This window comes from Oryx dammah, unplaced genomic scaffold (genome assembly GCF_014754425.2).
Source record: "Oryx dammah isolate SB20612 unplaced genomic scaffold, SCBI_Odam_1.1 HiC_scaffold_18, whole genome shotgun sequence".
Classification (NCBI taxonomy): domain Eukaryota; kingdom Metazoa; phylum Chordata; class Mammalia; order Artiodactyla; family Bovidae; genus Oryx; species Oryx dammah.
Genome location: NW_024070202.1, coordinates 82,759,386 through 82,785,637, shown reverse-complemented (window position 1 = coordinate 82,785,637; position 26,252 = coordinate 82,759,386). Strand labels below are relative to the sequence as shown.

At 39.6% G+C, this 26,252-nt stretch overlaps 1 protein-coding gene across 1 annotated transcript in view; it reads right to left on the bottom strand.

Moving 5' to 3' along the window:
- The window catches only part of AMPH (amphiphysin), a 210,978-nt gene that overhangs the window by 29,183 nt on the left and 155,543 nt on the right, over positions 1-26,252 (bottom strand). The window contains exons 12-16 of the mRNA XM_040259504.1: positions 14,572-14,688; positions 10,100-10,123; positions 8,586-8,609; positions 5,765-5,797; positions 2,616-2,663 (exon numbers count right to left, since the gene is read on the bottom strand). Coding sequence (XP_040115438.1) covers positions 2,616-2,663; positions 5,765-5,797; positions 8,586-8,609; positions 10,100-10,123; positions 14,572-14,688 — 246 coding nt within the window. The remainder of the gene's footprint in view (positions 1-2,615; positions 2,664-5,764; positions 5,798-8,585; positions 8,610-10,099; positions 10,124-14,571; positions 14,689-26,252) is intronic.

The following is a 26,252-nucleotide window of genomic DNA, read 5'->3' as shown; positions in this document are numbered from 1 at the left end:
ACAAATAGAATTCACTGAATGATTAGTAAGGCTGAAACATGACAGCATGACTGTACATAAAATAGGCTGCTCAAATTTGGAAACTTAAGTCACTTATCTAATCCTTCTAAGATAATGTAAAATTGAAAATATTTTGTCAAGATAGAAGGAAAAGTAAAGGTAACAGCATCTCGTGGAAAGATCTTAAAGTAGACCTTTAGGAATTGTGCCCTGTTTCAAGCACATTTTTTTCTATACGAAGCTTCCCCTGACAAACATTTTAAAATGGGTTGATACCATGCAGTACTTTGGCCACCTCATGCGAAGAGTTGACTCATTGGAAAAGACTCTGATGCTGGGAGAGATTGGGGGCAGGAGGAGAAGGGGACAACAGAGGATGAGATGGCTGGATGGCATCCCTGACTTGATGGACGTTGAGTCTGAGTGAACTCCGGGAGTTGGTGATGGACAGGGAGGCCTGGCACGCTGCAATCCATGGGGTCGCAAAGAGTCCGACACGACTGAGCGACTGAACTGAACTGAACCATTCTATACCCATCTGGGGGCACTGGTGTTCACTGGAGTAGCCATCATTATACATTCAGAGGAGAGGTATTCTCTGTATATATTAGTGGCAGCAGGATGCCACAATGGCTTAACTCTGAAGACTCAGAAATGGAATTCTTGCTTTAGAACAAAACAAGTAGTGTTGCTAGAGAACACATTTTCTAGCATCCTCTGTGATAAGCTGGAAAGCAGGCAATGCAGGGAAAGAAGAGATGGTTTGGGAGAGTGGAGTTAAGGGTCTAGACACATTCCGATATGGTAACTGCCTTCTCTAAACTCAAGACAACTACTCTAATGAGAACTTCAAAGGGCCATGGAGGCAATCCTGAGTCCAGAGTAGGGTCTGCAGATTCAACAGGGTTTAAACTTGTACTCAAGGGATATCTCGTGGGGCCACAAGATGAAGTTGACTACCAACTTCAGCCTCTGCTTTGCTCAGATCAGTCAATGAACCCACGTTCAGACATTGTTCTGCTTCTGGGAAGATGCTATACAACTGCAACCCAGTGGGTGAGGTTCACTGTGATCTCCTAGTTCTGCACAGTGCAGAGCCAACACTAGCAGCATCTGCAATGCTGGGCATGACACGGCTAAGCTCCTCAATGGAAAGACAGTACAAGAAATCTGCTTTAGAAAACACAGATAAAGAGAAAGGCACACCTGGAAGCTCTGAGAACCAGCTGTGTGTGGTAGGGAGATGTTCAGAGATGTTCAGAGAAACTTAAAAACCACTGGATTCTGTGCCAGGAATTTGCAATTGTAATAGGTGTGAATTTACTGATGACCCATTGCCTTTTTTACAGCAGTATTTCTCCATTTTTTAACTCATTCACAATTGATAATTAAAAATCTCGTCCTCCAGTGTCAGTATAACCCCCAACTCCATCACCTAGACTGAAAACCACTAATGATCATGAAACATAAGTCTCTCTGGCTCCATTATTAACACCAATACAATATGAATTTTAAACATTTAACTCTTCATTTGCAGGCATCACAGACTCCACCTTTTACTTGGTTACCCAAAAGGCAAAAATACAGCCATCTATGGACAGAGTGTTAGAGAAACACTTGTCTTTGAAAAACGGCCAATTAACCTTCCAGAACTGGAGAAGGAAATGGCAATCCACTCCAGTACTATTGCCTGGAAAATCCCATGGACAGAGGAGCTTGGTAGGCTACAGTCCATGGGGTCGCAAAGAGTCAGACGCGACTGAGCGACTTCACTTTCACTTTCAACCTTCCAGAGCAGAAATTCTTTCTTAGAAGTAAAATCATCTAAAAGGAAAAATTCATTCTACTTAAATACAATCCTGAGTTTCCAAAGTGAAAGCCAGAAGCTGGGATAATTCTATGCCATTTCCACAGGAAAAGCAGTACGCTACAAATAACCTTTCTGAACTAATCCTCAAAGAGCCTAAATCCTCCATAGTGTAGCGCTGACAAGCTCTCAGTGACATCACTCAAGGTCTCTTCATTCAGCCTTAGCAGTAAGCTGCTGCTACAGATGTTTCCTATGATGACCAATCTTGCAAGAATCTCCTCTAACACCCAGAGTAACCTTTCTGCTTCCTACTCACTCCCGAGCTAAACTTTTCTCTTTATCTCATTTGGCAGCAAAGTAGGCATCACATCTTTACCATGTATTACTTCTTTCTACAGGTCACAAAATGAAGGGAGGAGACGAGAGGTGAAGTAGCTCAGGTTCTTCAGCAAGGATCTATTCTCAAGCATGAATTCTTGAGGCAATTTCGTTGTCAGTCCTGTAGCATAAGCTATAGTTACACAGAAACATCCATGTTCTTGAATAGCTAGACTTCATGTTCCATCGAAGCCTATAATAAAGATACTTTGATTTTTGTCAGTATCACTGTGCGTTTATAAATAGAAGCAATCACATTCAAAGTCACAAAATTTTTCAGGAGCTTTCCTTCCTATTTTCTAGAAAAGAGAGAACTACAGAAACCATACTCTGAATATTCAAGCTCTAAATTTCCTACAATGATCAACCTTGGAACATTTGGTGGTAATGAAAAATTTTCCCAAAACACAAACCAAAGTCAACTCACCATGTTGAACATACTCTGGTCTGCCTGCATTGTGAACAATGAAGTATCCTGGAGTTGAAATGCGGGGACAAAGTAGAAGATTCCAAATTATTAGGGTTTCAGTTAATTTGCCAAAACAGCAACAACAAAGATATCATTTAAATCAGTTTCTATGAATTGCATCAACAAATACATTATAAAGATTCATTTGTCTCGTTTAGTTTAAATCAAAAGCAAAAAATGCAAATATAATTTCTGACAGTAGTTATTTTAAATATAAATCTGAGCTAGCAGAATTCAATAATATGATGAGAGGCATTCAACAAAGGGCAGAGCTTTCAAAGCATTATTGGTCTGCAGCTTCTCTCCAGGACATCAACAACAAATTAGAATTTAGTGGATCTAAGCTACAAATTTAAGCATTTTAAATGTTGGATTCTTAATCTTATTGTTTCATCAAAGTGTGACATCTATGAATTAATTAGGAGCCATAATTTAAAAATTGTACAAAATATATTCATTTGGGATATGGATTGTAAAAAAATCAAGTTGGAGACAAGCTAAGGGAACAGTGATCTCAGGGAGAATCTTCATTCCCCACTATAGGGGTAACCTGGCTTATGCCCTCCAGACAAGAAACCAGAAGAGTCTTTCCTGGGTAATCTAACCAGTTCAAAGGAAAAAAACATCCCTAAATAATCAGATATCAATGGTTCTCCAAAAGAAAAGATGAGCCAGTGACCTTTGGTCAAAGATGGAGGATTGAACACAGGCATTTACCTCTGTTGCCTCCAGAATCCAGACTAGATAACAAGAAGAAAATTAATTTTTAAAGGCATAAACCCATGAGGGTAAAAAGAATAGAAAGAAAAACAACTGCAACAAAATTTTGAATTTAAAAAGCAAACAAATGAACAGTAACTTGGAGGATCTAAAAAGTCTGCACTGTAAGTTGATGTAGGAATGCCAAAAACAATGCAATTTATTACTTATAAATCCCAATGGATCAAAATAGATAGACCTAGAGAGTGTCATACAGAGTGAAGTAAGTCAGAAAGAGAAAATCAAATACTATATATTAACACATAAATGTGGAATCTAGAAAAATGGTACAGATGATCTTATTTACAAAACCAAAATAGAGACAGACATAGAAAACAAATGTGTGGATACCCAAGCGAGAAAGAGAGGGGTTCAGATGAACAGGGAGATTGTGGTTGACATATATACACTATTGATACTATCTATAAAACAGAAGGAGTATATTGTCACCCTGCTTATTTAACGTATATGTGGGGTACATTGTGCAAAATGCCACGCTGGATGAAGCAAAGCTGGAATCAAGATTGCCAGGAGAAATATCAATAACCTCAGATATGCAGATGACACCTCCCTTATGGCAGAAAGCGAAGAACTAAAGAGCCTCTTGATGAAAGTGAAAGAGGAGAGTGAAAAACCTGGCTTAAAACTCTACATTCAAAAAACTAAGATCATGGTATCCGGTCCCATCACTTCATGGCAAATAGAAGGGGAAACAGTGGAAACAGTGACTGACTTTATTTTTCTGGGCTCCAAAATCACTGCAGATGGTGACTGCAGCCATGAAATTAAAAGACGCTTACTCCTTGGAAGGAAAGTTATGACCAACCTAGACAGCATATTAAAAAGCAGAGACATTACTTTGTCAACAAAGGTCCATCTAGTCAAGGCTATGGTTTTTCCAGTGGTCATGCATGGATGTGAGATTTGGACTATAAAGAAAGCTGAGTGCCGAAGAATTGATGCTTTTGAACTATGGTGTTGGAGAAGACTCTTGAGAGTCCCTTGGACTGTGAGGAGATCCAACCAGTCCATCCTAAAGGAGATCAGTCCTGGGTGTTCATCGGAAGGACGGATGTTGAAGCTGAAACTCCAATACTTTGGCCACCTGATGCGAAGAGCTGACTGATTTGAAAAGACCCTGATGCTGGGAAAGATTGAGGGCAGGAGCAGAAAGGGACGACAGAGGATGAGATGGTTGGACGGCATCAGCAACTCAATGGACATGGGTTTGGGTGGACTCCAGGAGTTGGTGATGGACAGAGAGGCCTGGCGTGCTGTGGTTTATGGTGTCACAAAGAGTCAGACACGACTGAGTGACTGAACTGAACTGAACACTTTAAATGATGTTCATTTATAACTGATAAAAATACAAACTTTAAAAATGACACATGAGTAACAGTTCTTAAAACCCAGTCATTTGAAAGAGTTCACTTCTATGGAAAGATTCATTACCATCTCTCTGTGTGTTTATGTATATCTGTATTCAGGTGCAAGTGTGTGAGTGGGTTTTCTCTTTTTATAGATAACATGTGGTAAAGTTGTCAAACTTTTAAATGGAGAAATTCTGAAGGTTGAAATTCAAAACTGTTCATGTCTAAGATCTGAGACAAAACACTCATCACAGCTAGGCAGATATTTGAAGTCTCCCTTGAAGAAGTTTTCAGAACTTATTCCATGACTGGATAGCCATGTGGTCTGATTTTCATATGGGTTACACTGTCCATCTGTTGGGACACATACAGTGAATGCAACAGTCCACTGTGTGGCCCCTCTGTCACAGACTCCCAAGGAAAATGTTGGCTTATTGACCAGAGCCAACCTGGTCAATGGTTTGTGATCTTCCAATGGCTCCTTTCTGAAGAACCACTGAAAAAATAAGGTTCTGTGTAGTATGACTCTTAAATGAATCTTTAGAAGGAGGCTCCTAAAAATCCTTACATTGTCTAAAGAGCCATCTCATTAGATCAAAACAATCCTATCTCTTCTTTTCCAAGAAGAGGTTGCTGAGCCTAGCAGATCTCTCAGATTAAGACAACTTCAAATTTCTAGTGGAGGAATCATCAGAATTCCATAGTATACCTTATTACCAATAGCCAATTAGTGTCATGGAGCACTTAGTATGTGCCAGGCTGCTAGACTGTCTCTGCACTGGCATCTCATTTAACCTTCACAACAACCCTGCAACCTTACTACTATTACTATTTCCATTACTAAGTTCACAAGAAGTGGGGTCAAATTTTATATTGACATACTTAAACATTATGCTATTCCAGTGACCAGAGGTTCCATATTTTTAAAATTTGCAATGTTCTCAACTGATGATTTTTACCAGTAAGTCAATTTCTTACCTGGGTGAATCCATTAAATGAACCTCCAGAGGCCTAAACAGAAATGGAAATCAGAGTATGTTATTTTTTTCATTACTTCTGTAGGATTGGTAAATGTCTATTAGACAAGTGGGAAACTGAAGACCACCACAAATTTTAAAATAATACAAAAGGTTGCTGTGCATTCAAATGCTTAGGAAATGGAAAAGGCCATACTGTATTATTTTAAATAAGCTGACAAAAAACAGAAACATTAGTTTTATAATTATTGCTGGTATGTGGCTAACCAAAGCCTACTTTCCTAAAAATGAGAACATGATTCCATACAAGAGTCATGAGGGTTTAAATAGTTCTTTTTTTAGCCATCGATAGACTCTAGAAGCACAACCAGTATTTTTCTCTAAATACATCACTTTAATGAACAGCTATTATGAGATTTTATAGTTTCAATGGACCTTGGTAGAAACGTTTCATGTGCTTTTATTGGGGTGTACCCACTTTAGGAACAGTAAATTAGTCTGTTTTTTCTATATATCTTAGTGCTTGAACAATAAAACTGAAAGTAGAAAGAATAAACACAATAAATGGGATGGTAAAATAGATTCTCATCAATTCCCAACACAATCATTCTGCTTTTTCTGTTGTCACGTTGGTTGTCTTTTTTGTCTGTTTTTTGTCAACCTATTTGTGTTTGGTTTGCACAGATTTCAAGAGGTACATGACAATCTGTCAAGGAGATGAGGGAGACCTTGGAGAAGACAGAGATGGATGATGAAGTAGGTGAGAAACATTAGGAAAAACAGCCTACAGAAGTCTTTGGCTAATCTATACTACATACTGGGGTAGGTACCTCTTCTTTATCAGCCTCTATTTCTTGGTACAACAGTCCATATCTCTGGTTAGCAATTTCATCTTCAGATAAATCTGAGTTGTTGGTGTCGTTGTCTTGGGGACTAGCAGAACTCTCGGTGCTAGCATTCTGGGAGGCTCCCAGAACCAATGGGATAGCTATCTCCTGGCTTTCTTCCCAGCAGCTACCAACAACTTGTTTCCCACCTACACCTGCTGGTAAATCCATCTCCAGCCCTTTCTTGCTTCCAACTGTATCTAAGCATTCCCTGTAATTATCTGAGCCTTCTATACCTCTGGTAGGCCAGTGGTTAATAGCATCAAGACAACTGGCAAAGCCACTTGCTTGGCCATCTGGTATACCAGAAAATTCTACTACTTCTATATTATTCCCTGCTGAATCCAAGCTTGGCTGCCAGATTTGACCTGGATCTGTTCCCGAAGCCCCCATTTTTACAATTCTTGGCAAGTTAATGGTTTGGCTACAGTTCCCAGTCACTGTACTTTCAGGTCCCTCTATTAATGAATCCTCTGTCTTACACAAACACCAGTCCCTTCTGTTTGCATCAGTTCCCAGAGCAGAATTAAGATCTGTCCTAGACTGAGTTGCTGCTTCATGTGTTACTGATAAAACAATAGCCTGGTTTCCATCCCTGTCAGCTCCAAACGCATGTAACACAGCCTCACACTGAATCTCTTTAATATCTGTACTGCCCTGTGCTGAGTGATACATTATATTATGGTTAGCAGGGTCTATTAACTTTTTCTCTTTGTCTTTTTCAGCTAAGAACCATCCCTCTGGGCTGACATCTTCAGTATTAGACACAGAGTCAGCCTGGGGAGGCAGATTCAAAATATCTGTGTGACTGGCACCTTTAGCTCCAGAACTCTCAATAATTTCACGATCACTTATTACTACCTGATTCCCTTCATCTAGTCCTTGGGCTATGTCACTAAACTCATCTGCTTGATCTACATTTTTCATGTCTTTTTCTAAAATGTCAGTTTTCTCAAGACACTTTTCATCAGTCTTTATGCTTTCTTCACACCCAGCACTTAGATATTTCCTAGTTTCCTCTTCATTGATTTTGAAGGTCTCCTGGTCTTGCTTTCCTAGTGTCTTAAAAAGATCTACTGCTCCATTTCCTCTACTTTCACATGTCCTCTGTTCAAATTCCTCTGTCCCTTCTAGGTCCTTGATACCAATAGTTCCAGCCTCTACCTTTTCATATGTCTCCACACCTGCCCAGATAGAATCTTCACTCTTCTGGTTTCCTTCCTCTTCTTCTGAATTTTTAACATCTTCTTGACTTTCTTTGACCAGGCCACTAGTTTCCATGGCTGGTGTCTCTGAGTCAGGTAAATCACAAGGATGCTCCATCTCCATGCAAGCAGCCCCAGGCATGGGGTTTGGGGGCAGTTGTTCATCTCCATGTGGAGGGGCTGGCCCCAGGACATTTTCACCCTGTCCAGCTACAGTGTGCCAGTCAGCAGAAGGAAGCATTCCGGTCGACAATCCCAGGTCCTGTTCCGCTTCAGAGAGACATGCGGAGTCTTCCTGCGACCCATCTTGGGTAATTTTCTGGCTGACATTGTCTGTACTAGCATCAGGGCCCCAAATAATTGCACCTAAATCAATCTGAGATCTTTGAATTTCTTCAGTCAACCCACTGTCTGGAGTTTCCTCCATGATCAAGTTACACAGGGAAAGACTTTTTGAAGAATCAGTCTTTAGAGTATGCAGAAGAGCAAAGGGAAAAAAAACAACATAAGATGAAATAGATCATGGTAAGATTTGATGAGAAACACAAAAGTCTTCAATAGAGTAGCACCAGTTAAATAAAGCTACAGAGTAGTAAATTAAATTGTGTAAGACTACATCTGTGACTAGCAATGCCATGAGAAATGAAAGCTTATTCCAAGATAACACACTATGTATACAATGTATATTAAATATGAAAAAAAATCCAGAATTTTCTGGATATTTACCTACCGGCTGTACCAGATCAGTGCTTGTCTGTATGAGGAAAAAAATAATAATAAGCATACGCATGATCATAAGGCAAGAAAAGAAAATTTCCTAGCACATTAAAATCTCATGCTGACCAAAATCAACACATTGAAGACTTTGACTTTTATTGGTTTGAGATTAAGTTTTGCAATTTGTTTTGCAATAGAAATGAGTTTTGTTTCACTATTGTGAAGACTACACAGTTTAAACATGAAGCTAGCCCCTGTCACTTTCTAAAATCAACAAAAACATTTTATGGTTCTAGAATCCCAATGTTCTTAAATGTCAGCCCTTTTTATGAATGTCCAAGTAAAACCATCTCCCTATAAAAGATGTTTTCATGCAGAAATTTTTAAGCTCTTTTCTTGAGAGCCTTCCATGATGCTTCAATCTCCTGAGGAAGGGAAGGGAATAGTCATCTTTCTGTTTTAAGGGAAGAAAGGAGCAATGTCACTTCAGAAGACCAGGCTCATGAATAGTTAGATCTACCCAAATTTCCTGTTGCTGTCTCTTTAAAAGAAAAGAGAACATTAAACTCAAGTTGAGCTCTTAAGACCACATGACCAAGGGCTCTTCTAAGACAGGGAGAAAAGGGCCCAAACCCAAGAGAAATGGGGCTTCATATGGGTGCAGTTATTTTCTTAATTTCACAGATGTTGCTACCACCAAACTCTGTGCTTTAGTCTCAATTCTCAATTTTGGAAATGTTCACCCTTGCACATCAGATTAGCTGAATAAATAACATCAGCAGTAATATAGACTTTGTATCAATACATGACAGATACTGAGCTAAATACTCTACAAATATTATCTCCTTTAATCCTCACACAACTCTCTGAGGTAGGTGTCATAACCCCTATTTTACAGATGAGAAAAAACTGAGGCTTCAAGAGTTTCAGAACTTGCTGAAAGTCATATTGTTACCATAACCACAGTGTAGACTCACATCCAGAGATGTCTGGCTCTAAAGCTCAAATCCTCTGTGACTAAGCTTCAGTGAAAATAATAATGAAAAAAAAAAAAAAAAAGAGTTCCCTGGGGATTCCCCTGTTTGTCCAGTGGTTAAGACTCCTCGCTTCTACTGCAAGGGATTCAGGTTCGATCCCTGGTCTGGGAACTAGGATCTTACATGCCTCATGGCAAAAAAAAATTTTTTAAGTTTTAATGATTCCCTGTGTGGAATAGCGTGTCATTTATATTTTCTCATCCATACTTTCCATGTATTCTATAAGCAGTAACAAATATGTATGCCCTTCACTACAACATTTCCTCTGGCCACCGATAATCAACGAAGATGCATGAAGGGACACAACACTGAATTATTGCTCACCCAGGATTCTGGTATTTACTCTTCCTCACCACTGTTTCTGGGTGCAGATAAATGCTTAGAAATCATCAAAAATGTCTGGGTCTTCTTTCCATAATAGATAAAATAAAATATAACAAGGTTCCCAATGTCTAGCCATCCAGATACATTAAAATAAGAGTTTTCTTACCGTCCATAGGTCCCAGGGCAATGTCTGAAAGCAAACAAAAAAAAAAAATACCATCAGCAGATAAACCTCAAGCATGTAAAAAATATGGAGGTGATATAAGTTCTTGAAACAGAATCATAAACATTTTAGAAACATTTAGTACAGCACTGTCCAATAGTATTTTCTTTGGTGACAAAATGTTCCATATCCATGCTGTCCAATATGGCAGCCACTAGTCATATGTGCTATTGGGAGTTGAAATGTGCAAGTGTAACAGAATCAAATTTTAAATTTTACATTCTTATATTTAACTTAGATTATTGAAAATATCCACATGTATCAATCTGTTTTTCACTCTGTGAGTGAAATCTATATCCAAAGCATGATGAATGGGATTACATTAATACACACACACACACACACACACACATACACAATCAAAGTGAAGTAAACAAGGTATCCTGATATTAGAGTTTATCACATCTTTGAAGAAATGCAGATCCTAGTCACTTCAAATGCTATTTCTTCTACCCCACCCCCCTATCAAATTAAAGAGGATGACCTGTTTGATGGTAAATGACCTCCAGAAAAGCAGTTCTTCAGTATGTTGAATCAGACAACACACAGCTCAATTAATTGACCATCATGCAAATTAGCAGAGTGCCCCCTAAGACATGTGGCTGAATTACACTTATTCCTGGAATTTTAATTATGAAACTTATTGATCCTGGGGAATAAATCCACATGGTTCAAAGGACTTCCACTGTGTGTAGACAGTGGAGGAGACCTCTCTTTCTTAATTCCTTTGTGACTGAGAATTACTGCTAAAGCCACATCCTTTTCTGTTCATGCCTTTGTGACTAGACTACATCCATGTTTGTTTTCTTGTTTTGAATCTCTAAATGTGAACAGAAAATTAGAGAGCCTGACACTTTCATCTGAAAAATATGACAGTTTCCAGATGGGATTACAGATGTCTGGTTTGGGTTCTGTACTACAGAAGACAGGCCTTGTGGTTACAACTGAAACACCCCTCAAGTTGGTCTGGGCCTCCTCTAATGTCCCCTTCCCCTGCAGCTCTAGGCAGCCTGGTTGGTCTCTGGATTAGCACTCACTTGTAGAATGACAAGACAACTGAAAGCCAGTTACTGGTATACAGAGGCCTTCTGCACCTTACATGCATTTTCTGGTTTTCTAGATGGTTTATGTTTTCTTGCTTCACAGCCTTTTAAGAATCACAGCTTCTAAAAGCTCCTACTCATCTCTGCATAATGCAGAAAGCACAGGCATTTTCTCTGAAAGAAGGCAGCAATGTGAAACGTCGTGTTTATCACTCCTTACGATCATGAAAGGACATGTTAACTCAGGTGGACACTGCAGAGATCACAGGGTGAGGTGCTCCATGAGCAGAAAGAACAGCAAATTAAAACACAGGATCAGGTGATGGGGAAGGGAGACCACACTGAGTCAAGGAGAGAGAAGGTAGCAGAATCTAACAGCTCTGTGCTTTTTGTCATCTCAGCCTAAGACTTTTCTTCACCAAGGAAGAGCGATGTGATAGAGTTGGATCACAGGTCAATGCTGCAGCGAGGTGACTCAATTACAGCCACTGGGAAGCCAGAGCAGTTTATCACCTGACCTGAGGGAAGAGCAGAGGGACACATACAGCTTGCCCTGATGGCAGTAATGAATTTCTGCCAGAAACTAAGACCTCTGAATATTTAACCCAAGTCATTTTGTGTTGTTTAATTCTGAAAAAAATCTCTTAGTCTAAAATTCTGTGATTCATGAATTCATTTAACCATGACTTGATAGAAAAGAGGTTCCTCTCTTGGGTCAAACTTGCAGCCTGAAATCGTATGGCATCTCATCCCCTGATCATCACAGCATCCACTGTGGAAACTTTCTTCCTGCCACTAACATAGTGAATGTTGGAGGAGAAGGCAGAAGTCCCTTGAATTCTGCTGGCTGTCTACACAATGAGAAAGCTCTGCCAAGGAGATATTCTGAATGATACGTACATTCATGTTCTACCTTGCTTGATCAACAAGACAGAACCCTCAAACTTGCTGACAATGACCACATTAGCATTTCCCAAAGTGAGTTTTAGGGAACACACCCATGAATGCTAAGAACGTTTCATTGGAACACATTTCTGGGGTCAAACAAAATTCAGAAACTAATTTAAACAAATCTAAATAGTTTTGTTTTCTTTTTTTAAGTGCAGGACTTTTTGGAGCCTTTAATGTTCTTGAGAGAAAAGCTATGACCAACCTAGACAGTATATTAAAAAGCAGAGACATTATTTTGCCGACAAAGGTCTGTCTAGTCAAAGCTGTGGTTTTTCCAGTAGCCATGCATGGATGTGAGAGTTGGACTATAAAGAAAGCTGAGCACCAAAGAATTGATGCTTTTGAACTGTGGTGTTGGAGAAGACTCTTGAGAGTCCCTTGGACTGCAGGAGATGAAACCAGTCACTCCTAAAGGAAATCAGTCCTGAAAATTCACTGGAAGGACTGATGCTGTAGCTGAAACTCCAACACTTTGGCCACCTGATGTGAAGAACTGACTCACTGGAAAAGACCCTGATGCTGGGAAAGATTGAAGAAGGCAGGAGGAGAAGGGGATGACAGAGGATGAGATGGTTGGATGGCATCACTGACTCGATGGACGTGAGTCTGAGCAAGCTCCAGGACTTGGTGATAAACAGAGAGGCCTGGTGTGCTGCAGTCCATGGGGTTGCAAAGAGTCGGGCATGAATGAGCAACTGAACTGAACTGAATATTCTAAGGCATGTTATGAATATCCTAAAAAGGAATTTTAATAAAATTCCTGAAACATTCATCTAAGAAACTTTTTTTTTTTGCTAAATACCTTTCAGACCAGCATCTAATTTACTCAATCACCTGCTTTATTGACATCTCAGATTTTTATTGTTTCAATATCACAACATGGAGGCTTGCATAAATCTGATCACATTCTGAACAAAGTGTGGATTAGAGAGACGCTTTATTTACTGGAGATCACAGTTAGCTGTCTGTGTCCCAGTGATTTACCATAAGGTATCAAATAGGCCTCAAGACCAAGAAATTGAGCTGGGTCTCTATATCTAAGTTGAGTTTTGCACTACACTTTGATTAATTAATCTGAAGTATATTCTAGCATCCTTGGATTTTCCCAGACTCAAATGTGAGGCCCCAACCACATCAAAAAAATACTGACATAAACAATTTCTGGGTAGCAAATATTTTGAGTTAACTTCCTTCCATGAGCATAGACGACTGTAAGGTAACTATATTCCAGAGAAATTACCCACAGGTCATTTCAGCACGCACTACCAGTATCCCTCTGGAACTTCCCTAGTGGCTCAGACAGTAAAGCGTCTGCCTACAATGTGGGGGACCTGGGTTTGATCTCTGAGTTGGGAAGATCCCCTGGAGAAAGAAATAGCAACCCACTCCAGTATTCCTGCCTGGAAAATCCCATGATGGAGGAGCCTAGTAGGCTACAAACCACGGGGTCACAAAGATTCAGACAAGACTGAATGACTTCACTTTACTTTTACTTTACCAGTATCCCTCTGATAGACATTATGATCATAGTAACTACTGAAATGGGAAGAATGTTGAGAGTGAGAAAGTTGTGAACACGGGTAAGCATGGATAAGCAAGGCAAACTCTGCATCAAGTTATCATCAAGATCATATCAACATCAGAGAGTGGGACCAATTGAGCACAGCATAGACATGTATACACTGCCATATGTAAAACAGACAGCTAGTGGGAAGCTGCTGTATAGCACAGGGAGCTCAGATTGGTGCTCTGTGATGACCTAGACTGGTGGGCTGTGGGGTGGGCATGGAGGGGAGGCTAAAGAGGAAGGGGATTTATGTATATGTATAGTGATTCACATTGTTGTACAGCAAAAACATAACTTCATAAAGCAATTATATTCCAATTAAAATAAATAAATTAAAAACAAAGACCACATAGGCATCATTAGTATCAGCATCAAGTTCAGAACTATCAAGACTGAAGAAGATTCCTGTTTGGACAAAATCCCACAGTGATGGGCCAAATGACTTAATTTGCAAAGTATGAGGAAAAACAGTAGAGAAAACAGTAAGAAGATTAAACCCCAAGCCAAGAGGAAGAGTCTTACTTAGGGAAGTCACAGAATGTATCATCCAAGCCTGGACACTTCTGAGTACAAATGTGGAACTATGGGTAACTCTGAGCTGGATGATTCCTGCAAACTGGAATGTGTGTTATCCAGTTATCTCTGTGTTATCTGTGGGTAGAGAAAGCTAACAGTAGGGGAGGTTGAGAATAATTGACACTGATCAAGTCCTTTCTACCCTTCCCATTAGGATATGTTTGTCAGTTGAAAAGTAATAGTCATGTGAAAGGGAGAGGGATCAGAGAAATGCCTTACTAAGCTTTACTAAAGGTTATAAACTATGAGCCCCAACCATCAAAAAATACACTTGATACCTGTGACATGGGTGAGTGGGTCACTCCAGCAGAACCTGCAGCGGTCACATCAGGCTTGAAAGGATCAAAGTCCAGATCCAGCAAGGTCTCTTCTTTCTTCACCTCAGGGATTTCATTCTGTTGAAATAAAATAAAATATGCAAGAGCTTGAATCTGATCAGATTTCATGATCTAATCCATGCATAATCCTCTAATTTTAGTTGATATTTCCAATGCATGCTTTGAAAATTTACCATTTAGTTGGCTCATCCATGGGCTCCCAGAGTTTTATATGATGAGAGGGGAAATAGCCAACTCTGGCCAAATGTAACTCAAGTTGCTCAGGTACACTGCCCAGGCTCCAATCCTTATTCTTTGTTTAGTTCCAAGTTCAGGCAACAAATAGAATTTTTGAGAAATGTATCCTAAAGCCACCAAGATCCAAGGAATCTCCTCTGCCAGCGGATAAAACTCAAGTCAAAATTTACAGAGAACCAAGTAGATAAAATGAGCTAAGACTTGGACCCATTACAGTCATTTCACTTCTGTGATGCCCCCCTGGGAAGCTAAGATTTAAAAAGGAAGGTGTCAATATCTACAGTGACCTCATCCCACCTGCCTCTCCCCCATCCCTGGATTCAGTTATCATATGACCCATTCTTCATCGATAATATTGTTTGTCTCAACTGCATTCATGAGGGAATGAAAGAGAGAAAAACATATACCCCAGTATTCACTGAAAAATGAGCTCCTACACCAATAAACATTCTTAGATTAGAAATAAAGCAAGCCAAATAGAGAATGAAAGTCCTGCTATAATAATAGCAAAAAATATATAATACTGAACAATAATGTTAGTTCGTGTATTATAGAAGGCACCTATGTTCACCACTATACCACCAATACACATTTATTGTGAGATCAGGATATAGCATGGGCTTGAAGTTGGTCTAACCCGGGCTTGGGTTACACAGGGATGGTCAGCCCTCATAAACTATACCACAGTGGGAGAACTGAGGTCAGTTTCCACATAATTCGAGTTACATGTGTTTGTTATTTGATATAAGCCTTAATATAGACCATCTGTTGCCTAGAAATTGAAAGATAACAACAATGGATATAGTATTATATAAGAATAGAGATATATGGAGAAAAAAATTTAAGAAACAGGAGTTGTTTTAATTAATGTTGATCATAGATATAAAACTTAAAAATTTAGAAATGTATGAAAACCTTAAGGGCATTACAGATAATACTTTTTTTTTTTTAGGGTATCCATACTCACTATAGGAGGAAATCTGCTTATACATCCTGCATATTGTCTTGAGTTATCTATTCAGTAGCATGGTTATTCTTCCTCTATCCTTTTAAAATTAACAAGGATAATGTTCTTTTGGGATCCCTCTTTCTTTAATAATTACAACAAGAAAACTGTCAATTGATTCCCTCAGCCCCTATTAAAAATTTGCAGTTTTTTAAAATAGAAATTTATTAATTTTAATTGCAGGCTAATTACAATATTGTATTGGTTTTGCCATACATCAACATGAATCTGCCACGGGTGTACACATGGCCCCCATCCTGAACCCCCCTCCCTCCTCCCTCCCTGTACCATCCCTCTGGGTCATCCCAGTGCACCAGCCCCGAGCATCCTGTATCCTGCATCGAACCTGGACTGGCGATTCGTTTCATATATGATAGTACACATGTTTCAATGCCATTCTCCCAAATCATCCCACTCTCTCTCTCTCCCACAGAGTCCAGGAGACTGTTCTATACATCTGTGTCTCTTCCGCTGTCTCACATACAGGGTTATCACTACCATCTTTCTAAATTCCATATATATGATGCGTTAGTATACTGTATTGGTGTTTTTCTTTCTGGCTTACTTCACTCTGTATAATAGGCTCCAGTTTCATCCACTTCATTAGAACTGATTCAAACGTATTCTTTTTAATGGCTGAGTAATACTCCATACACAATACTCCATTGTGTATATGTACCACAGCTTTCTTATCCACTCATCTGCTGATGGACATCTAGGTTGCTTCCATGTCCTGGCTATTGTAAACAGTGCTGATTTTCATCAATTGTATATTGGTACAAATTATATTTTTATGATTTTGCAAACAGACATTACACTTAGAATGCTCTAGGCACTGCTCTATGAACTTGATACATCTGAGCAATAACTCATGTTATTGCACTTTGTTGTCTTTAAAGAATTACTTTACTATCTTCCCCCAAAGCACATTTTATGGGCACTGCTGCTGCTGCTGCTAAGTCGCTTCAGTCGTGTCTGACTCTGTGGAACCCCATAGACAGCAGCCCACCAGGCTCCCCCATCCCCGGGATTCTCCAGGCAAGAACACTGGAGTGGGTTGCCATTTCCTTCTCCAATGCATGAAAGTGAAAAGTGAAGTTGCTCAGTTGTGTCTGACTCTTAGTGACCCCATGGACTGTAGCCCACCAGGCTCCTCCATCCATGGGATTTTCCAGGCAAGAGTACTGGAGTGGGATGCCATCGCTTTCTCTAATAGGAACTGCTAATCCTTAAAAAAAAAAAATCAAGAGCCAGATGGCATCATTTTCCCACTCAGGGATGAGTAGAACGGGCTATACCAGGTTTTCTACCATCCTTTGACTCCAATGCTATTCCAGGCTGCTGCAGAGACCCACTTCCACATCTTAGGGACCCCTGATATCTGCAAGTTCTCCATAAAAATTGAGCCACACAAATATGTCCATCAGTGCCTAAGGAGACAAAAGATCCCCTTAAGGAAGCTAAAATGGGAATTTAGAGATCAAGGGTTAAAAAAAAACAATAGACTACATGGCGTTATGCTTTGATTTTAAAATAAATCTGGGTTTGCACCCCAACTTTGCCACTTGATATGTTTGCTGGGCAGTTAATTCAGCTTCTTTGAGCCTCCATTTCTTCATGCACAAAATGAGAGTAATAATATCTAGAAAGACTACCATGAACAATAAATACAACAAATACACTAAGCATAGTATTCTGAAAATATTCAAAATGGAAATGGAAGCCTGCTGTTAGTAACAGTATGGATCTGTGTAAAATGACTGTCATTAAATATCCACTATACCAGTTTGGCTGCCTTCAAAAGGTGTAACTGGCTACTTTGGGCTTGATATCTATTTGGTTTTGCTTCCTTCATCTTGAGAGTTATCCCTTAAGGCACGCATATGAAATCGTAATTTAATAGAGCTACAAAAAGAGTGGGAAAAGGGTTGCCTGTTTATGCAGTATCCCTTTATAAAACAGCACTGAAGTACTCACAGTGCTGTCACTACGTGTCAAAACACAGTGACATGTAATTTCCCCTAACATAACAGAAGGGAATTAATTTTTTCTCATTCCTTACACCTGCATCACCACTGGAGTAGATCTGATGAGGTCCCAACATTCTTAAAGCTTTTTGGGAGCTTGATGTCAACTACTGTTTTACCATTGAAAGTCTGGAAGAGGTGACCTGGAGTGTGCATCTAAGAAAGGAGACGAGGTGTGGAGACCACAGTGAGGGAAGATACCCAGTGGGAAACACTACCAATGATAATAACCTTCTGTGCTATACTTCATGAAGCAGCTTTTGCTGGGGACATCTGAAGTTTACAATTAAGCTACTGGACTTCTTCCAGTATAGGTGTACAATTTGAGCATAATCCTTATGGTGAGCTTTGCCTTGACCTCATGATCGATGGAGTTTACTTCCTTATCCTGTGATTGGGGGTGACTGTGTGTCATGCTTTGGCCAAGGGATGTTAGTGAACATAATGCAAGCAAAGGATTGAAATGTGTTTGAATGGTTGACTTGCTTTTCTCGGGTTCCTGCCATTCATGAAAAGTACAAGCTTTGTCCAGCCACCTGCCAAAGAGGATGAGAGACACATGGAGTACATCTGAGCCCATCATAACTAATTTCTCAACACTAGAGTTAAAGAGAAATTCTTAAAAGTGGGCAGCAAAAAAGACATGTCACTTACAAGGAATGACATAAAATTAATAGTAGATTTATCATCAGAAATAATGAAAGCAAAAAGATAGTGAATCAATATCTTTGAAGTACTAAGAGGAAGAAGCTAGAATTTTGTGCCTCTTGAAAATATTTTTAAAGCACAAAAATGAGATGGAGAGTTTTTTCAGGCATGCAAAAGCAGAAACAATTTATCACCATCAGATCTGCATTAGAATTAGCATGAAAGAACATTTCTTAGGCAGAAGAAGTGATACCAGATAGAAATACAGATCCACAGAGAGAAAGGAATAGGAGTATGTGGGTTAGTATATATGACTTTGGCTATTATTTAAATTTTCTTAAGTAATTGATTGCTTAAATAAAAATAATAACAAACTAATGTGAAATTACTTCATATTACAAAGTAAACTCGATGACAAAATAGTACAAAAATCAGAAAGGAAGAAATATAAATATACTATTGTAAGGTTTTTATACCATACCCTAAAGAGTATACTACTGTTTGAAGGTAGACTGTTACAAGTTATTTATGTCCTAAAGCAACCACTAAAATAACAAAATAGTTAAGTATAGCTAATAAAAAAAAAGAAATGAGAGAATAATAAAAATGATAAATTAATTCAAAATAAGGCAGATAAATGAAGTAGAGGGCTAAAACAGGACAAAAAATGATTAAGGTGCTAGATTTTACTTCACCATATGAACAACCACCTTGAATGAAAATGCTCTAAATAATATGATGAAAGACAGAGACTGTCAGACTGAATTTTAAAAATCAAGACAACTAGATACTATCTACAGGTAACTAGCTTCAAATATGTGCTCACAAATAGATTAAAAGTAAAAGGAGAGAAAAAGATAAACATACTAACTTAACAAAAAGAAAGCTGGAATAGTCACATTTAACAACAAACAAAGTAGATTTCAAATCAAAGTGTATAATCAGGGATAAAGAAGGTCATTTCCTGAAACAAAAAGAAGCAAATTCCTAAATGCATGCATTCAATTATAGTTTCAAAATTTATGAAGCAAGAGCCAAGAAAACAACAAAATGAAATAGAAAAATGCTTAATTTTGCAGAGGAATTTTCAATAGTCCACTTTCAATAGTGGAACAAACAGAAAATAAATAAGATTTTAGAAGATATAAGCAACACTATGACCCAATTTGACCTAGTTCACATTAAAAAGCATGCAGATTACGAAGGAAGAACTGATACTATCTTTATTCACAGAAGATATGATCGCCCATATAGAAAATCAATGAACTCTACAAAAAGGCTAAGGCTCTAATATTGAGTTTAACAAGATTGCAAGCAACACTTTGCATGTTAGCGTCGACACATAAAAATCAGTTATATTTATATTTAACAGTATAAAAACCCAGAAACTGAAAAATTTAAATACTATTTATAGTAGCACTAAAACCATGAAATACTTAGGGATAAACACAGCAAATGATGTGAAATGCCTGTACACTAAACATAACAAGTCATGGTAAAAATAGAGATCTTCATAAAAAGATATATATAGATAGATATACTGTATTTATAGGTCAGACAATTCAATATTATTAAGATGTCATTGCTGTCGGTCACTCCCTAAGTCATGTCCAGCTCTCTGCAAACCCATGAACTATAGCACGGCAGACTCCGCTGTCCTTCACGATCTCCTGGAGCTTGCTCAAATTCATGTCCATTGAGTTTGTGATGCTATCCAACCATCTCATCTTCTGTCACCCCCTTCTCCTCCTGCCCTTAATCTTTCCCAGCATCAGGGTCTTTTCTAATGAGTTGGCTCTTCAGATCAGGTGGCCAAAGTATTGGAGCTTCAACATCAGTCCTTCCAATAAATATTAAGACATCACAGCTCCCCAAATTGATCTACAGAATCAATGCAATAGCCAATCATTTGCACTGGGTTGAATACTGTGCCCTCTTAGTCCCCTGTAAAATTCACATCCATCAGGAACCTCTGAACGTGACCTCATTTGGCAATAGGGTCTTTGCCGATGTGATGAAATTAATAATAGGTCACACCGGATTAGGATGGGCCTTAATTCAATGACTGGCGTCCTTTTAAGAGGAGGAAATTTTGGATACACAGACACAAGGACAATGCCGTGTGAACACACAGAGCACAGAGACACACAAGGAAAATGCAGTGTGATGACAGGCAGAGTGGGATGATGGGTCTACACACCAAAGAACACCAAGGATTTCCAGGAACCACCAGAAATTAGAGAGGCATTTAAGAACCCTCCCCTAGTGCCTTCAGAGGAAATATGGCTCTGCTGACACTTTGATCTTGGACTTCTAGCCTCAGAACTGCAAGAGAATAAATGCCTGTTCTTTTAAGCCACCCAATTTGTGGTGCTTTATTACAACAACCCTAGAAATCAAATCCAATGTCCTGAAAGTTTGTAGAAACTTACAAAGTGACTCTAAAATTCATATGGAAACTCAAAGAACCTAGAATAGCCACAACAATTCTGAAAAAGAATAAAGTTGAAGGACTAACCCTCTCTGGTTTCAAGACAGCATAAAGAGGCAGTCATCAAGATAGTGTGGTCCTGGCACAAAGGTAGGTAAAGGATCAAAGGAAAACCACAGAGCCCAGAAACAGAACCATACACAGATGGACAATTCATTTTCCACAAAGGTACAAAGGCAATTAAGTAGAATAAAGCTAGATTTTTCAACTACTGTACCGCCATATGTAAAGAAATAAATTTCAACCCATACTGACTGACTCTGGAGTTGAAAGGCACTAATTTTTTCCTCCAATTTTCATCTTATTAATTCCTTGTCCTCAAAGAATGTTAACATGTTTACTTTGAAATAAATATCCACTGAAAGAAAAAGCAGCTGGTCCAGAAATTTGCTATATTGAACAGAATAGCCAGCGTGGTATTTAAAAGCAGGTTATAGATACCCAGGAAGTGAGTGGTGCACATGTAAATAATTTCAGGCTGGCCCCATCAGAACAGGTGAAAAAGGGCCATCTTGTGAACATATTTTGCAAGTTGAAACTTTTACATTTGATCTACTAGGCAAGATAGGAAGATTTCATGAACTTAAAATGTAAGATGCAGCCTTACGTAAATAAATAAATACATAGCGCTGACTTGATCCCAACAGTCACACAACTTAAAGGCTGTGCTGATGTCTTGCTTTTTAGCACAGCAGGGTGACAGGAGGGCTTGGAGGAATACGCTGTAATGTTCAAAAGATAATCCTTCTGGATTTGTAAATGGGAAAGCTATATCAAAGAGAGAAAATACGCTGAGAACAGATTTAGGCCAAATAGTTGGGGTATCTGCTATGAAAAAAATCCTCAAAAAAGCCATCTTTTCTTCCTCACTGCCAATTGACAGGAAAATAAGCAAGAAGGAACCCTGCTCGCCTAGCCCTGCCTCTCAAGGGGTCCCTGCACTTCCAAGCAGCTTCCTTGAAATTTTTTAGGTCGTACTCTGGTTGTGTATGTGGGGGTGGGGCCTCCCTGTGGCTCAGTGGTAGAGAATACACCTGCAATGCAGGAGGTACAGGACACTCGGATCCCATCCTTGGGTTGGGAAGGTCTCCTGGAGGAGGGCGTGGTAACACACTCCAGTATTCTTACCTGGGGAATTCCGTGGACAGGGTCACAAAGAGATGGACACAACTGATGTGACTGAGTACGCATGCACACACTGGTGGTGGGGACAGCAGTGCCATCAGAGCAGAACACCCCTGGACTAGATCTGCAAGAGCATGGCCCCATCTTTCCTCTTTGGAGCACTGTCCCACCCTAACTCCACAGGGAGGGTCCACCCAATGCCCCAGGAAACTGGGACTCATAAACCACCTGATTGTCTTGAAACTTGGTGGCCAGTCCTGCTTCCAAGAAGGTGGCTGGTGAGCAGACTGTTCCTGCTGGCCAGCATGTCATTTCACTCAGGGGATCCTATGAGACTGGCCACCAGGATGCTGCTGGCATGCTCATGTCATGTGACTCAGATTGTTTATATGGAGAGCCCCCTGACCACCTGTATAAAAAGCAGTAAGATTTTAACAGGAGATCAAGACCAAAAAACACAATCATGTATATACATATATATGTGCTGTGCTGTGCTTAGTTGCTCAGTCGTGTCCGACTCTTTGTGACCCCATGAACTGTAGCCTGCCAGGCTCATCTGTCCATGGGGATTCTCCAGCAAGAATACCGGAGTGGGTTGCTATGTCCTTCTCCTGGGGATCTTCCCAGCACAGGGATAGAACCTGGGTCTCCTGCACTGCAGGTGGATTCTTTAATGCCTGAGCCACCAGGGAAGCAGATATATATATATGTGTATATACATATATACACATATATATGTGTGTGTGTGTGCTTATATACACATATATGTTTACACACATGTATATATGATTATGTTATTTTGGTCTTGATCTCCTGTTAAAATCTTATTTTTTTGCCACAATTTGGTTTCCCGGGACATAATACCTTTTCAATCTTCCTTTTAAAAATGTTTACCAAAAATCCACTTCCTTAGAGTATCTGGTGGGGGAGAATGAGAGATTACTCGAGAAACTCTGATTTAAAGAAAGTAAATAGGGATTTTGTCACAGAAGTTCTCAGAGCCTGAACTTTTTTGCTTTTTCATTGTGAAAAAGCAAAAGGAGATGCAGCCCTCCCAGCCTCCTATGACCAAGGGGATCTCAGGGGACTAGATGGAAAATGCTGTTTTCAAAGAGTAATGCAGGTGTGCACATACTCACACACACACACACATACACACACACACACACAAAAGATCTCTTTTTTAATTTAAGTCGCTAGGAGTTAAAAATAGGGAGGGATGGGTATGTCCTGTGGCAGGTCCATTTCTGTAAACACAGAACCAAAAAAACAAAATCAGCCTTGTGATCTAGACAAGCAGGCAAGTCCCTGTACATAGATATGGCTATTTCCAGAGAAGATTCTGGGAAATATACATATTTCCAGAAACCACATGCTACAGTTAAGGTTTAGGCCATTAGAGGGCTCTGTAGACCTGATGGATTTCTGTTTCCAACCCCAGGACACACTCAAGAGAAAATTACAACTGTGATGAAGCAGGGTGTATGAAATACATCCATTAGAGACAAGGGATGTTTCACATTCAAGACACCTTGAACTTCTGGGTGGGATTCATACAAATGCTTTTCTTCCCCATTAAGCAAATGATAAAAATAGCAAACTGAGGATGCAAACCTATTTGTTAAATCTAAAAGGACTCATTAAACATTTTAAAATATTAAAAGAAAACATATATATATATGAAGGAATATATATTATATATATAATATATATTTTTATATATGTATATGAAGGAAATGGTAACCCACTACAGTAATCTTGCCTGGGAAACCCCATGGATGGAGGAACCTGGTGGGCTAAGGTCCTTGGGATCGCATACAGTTGGACACAACTAAGCAACTAACACAAACACACACACACACACACACACACACACACACACGAATCACTTTGCTGTCCACCAGAAACTAATACAACACTGTAAATCAAATATACTTCTATAAAGAAAAAAGAAATAAAATTAAATAAAGCTAGATTATATCCTTCAATAAGGGAGCAAGCAGACTGAAACATAAATCCTTGCTTTACCCTTGCTCTTAACATGGTGATGTGAGATTCACAGCCGCTGAGTCAATGGAAATGCTTCAACTCATTTCCATCATTTGACCCCATCAAATACACTGGGGTTCACCTGCTGCAGTCATGTTGCCACTTAGATCCAGAAAAAAAGATAGAAACCCTTTTCTGCCTCCTCCCCAGATAAAAAGAAAACAATATATATCAAGATAAATCCCCCAAAATGCACCCCCATACTGTCTCTGGGGGTTACTTCCTTCATAGTCCCCTGGCACACTGGTGGACTTGACCCAGCCAGTAAGTTAGAAAAGGTGCCAGTCGGGGGATGCCCTTCCTTTCCATTCCAACAGCCCGGGAGCCCGAACACAGGCTAGCCAGGCTGGGGCAAGGATGGGGCGGCTCTCAGCTGACTGTGTCGCTGCAGCGGCCACAGCTGGAGACATTTCAGGTTTGCCAAGTGCCTCCTCACCCTCTCCCCTAACTCTTGATTTTGCTCATCAATCTCTCTCACTCAATGACACCAGCCAAAGTTAACCCTCTTAGAAGGACTTAGGCACCTCTTCTGGCATCTGTATTTTTTAAAAGTGCTTTGATTCTTTTTCTCCCCCACACTGTGAAGGACCCTTATGTGAGCCAGCAAACTACAAATAAAAAAACACTGTCAAAGAAAGAACATCTTTGAACCCCGTCTTTACTTCAGAACTAGTCTACTTGTCACATTTTCTCTACTTCAGTGGCCTTGCCTGCTACATGGAGATGTCCTCAGCTAAGCACACATGGCTTCTGGGTGACCATATTCTTTATTGGAGATGGAATTGAGAGGATGCTCTTGAGGGGTCCAGGTGAAAGCAACTTCAGTAAGGGTCTTATCACTCTAAAACATTCTCACTTTAAAACTGATGAAGCTAAAAACAGAACGAGCTGTTAGAAGTACGAAGGCACAGAACAACTTGGACATGAAAACTGCTCCAGTTTGGTGCCAGGGCCACGGTGGATGCTGGGTAAGATTATTTGGCTCTAGGACCACTATCCCTGGTGGCATCTGTGTATCCACAGATATTACTGGTCCATGCACTGATAAACATGCAATTCCCTTTCCGCAAAGGAGCTACTAAATCACATTTCAAGCCCTAATTAGCTTACCAAAAGGAAAACAATAGCAAATGGCGTTGCACTGATCCATAAACACCCTCTAGAGAGAGATGAGAAATTATGGTGTACCACTGCACTACTTTTAAGTTTTTATTTTCTGAACCCCCAGTTTTTAGTACATGACTTCTGTTATTATTGATAGGATGCAATTGTAATTGGGATGTTAGACATAGAGCTATTATTTATGTACTCAGGAATGACAATGTTATGTTTGCACCCCCTACAAAATGTTACAATTATTTCTGACTGTGAGAATACCAGGAGGAAATGGTATTGGCATGATCTCTGGGGACATTCACTCTTAACAAAGAGATGACTTTGACGATGTGAGGAGCAACTAAGTCAAGATTATCCTTGAGGCAAAGGACAACCAAGCTGGGACAGGTGTAGGTATAACATCGAGGGTAGCTATAAATGGGTACACACACCCAGGTGTCTTTGAAACCAGGGGGAACACAGGTGGTTCCCTTTGCCAAGTCACATAAGTGGATCCATTTACTCCTACTAAAGGTCAAAAGACCTAATATTCACCTCTTTGAATTTCATTTTACTATTCTTTACTCAGGAGCAATATGAAAAAAATAATAAAAGGTGCAAACATGTATTAATATACACCAAGGTTTCCTTGGTGGCTCAGAGAGTAAAGAATTTGCCTGCAATGCAGGAGACCTGCATTTGATCCCTGGGTCAGGAAGATCCCCTGGAGAAAGAAACAGCACCCCACTCCAGTATTCTTGCCTGGAGAATTCTATGGACAGAAGAGCCTGGTGGGCTACAGTCCATAGGGTTGCAGAGTCAGACACAACTGAGCAACTAACACTTAACACTTCTGTATTAATATATATTGATATCACCAAGGTGCTGATAAAGTAACAAAAAAGTGGAAGTGTGACCACCATCAGGGGTTGGTTACATTCAT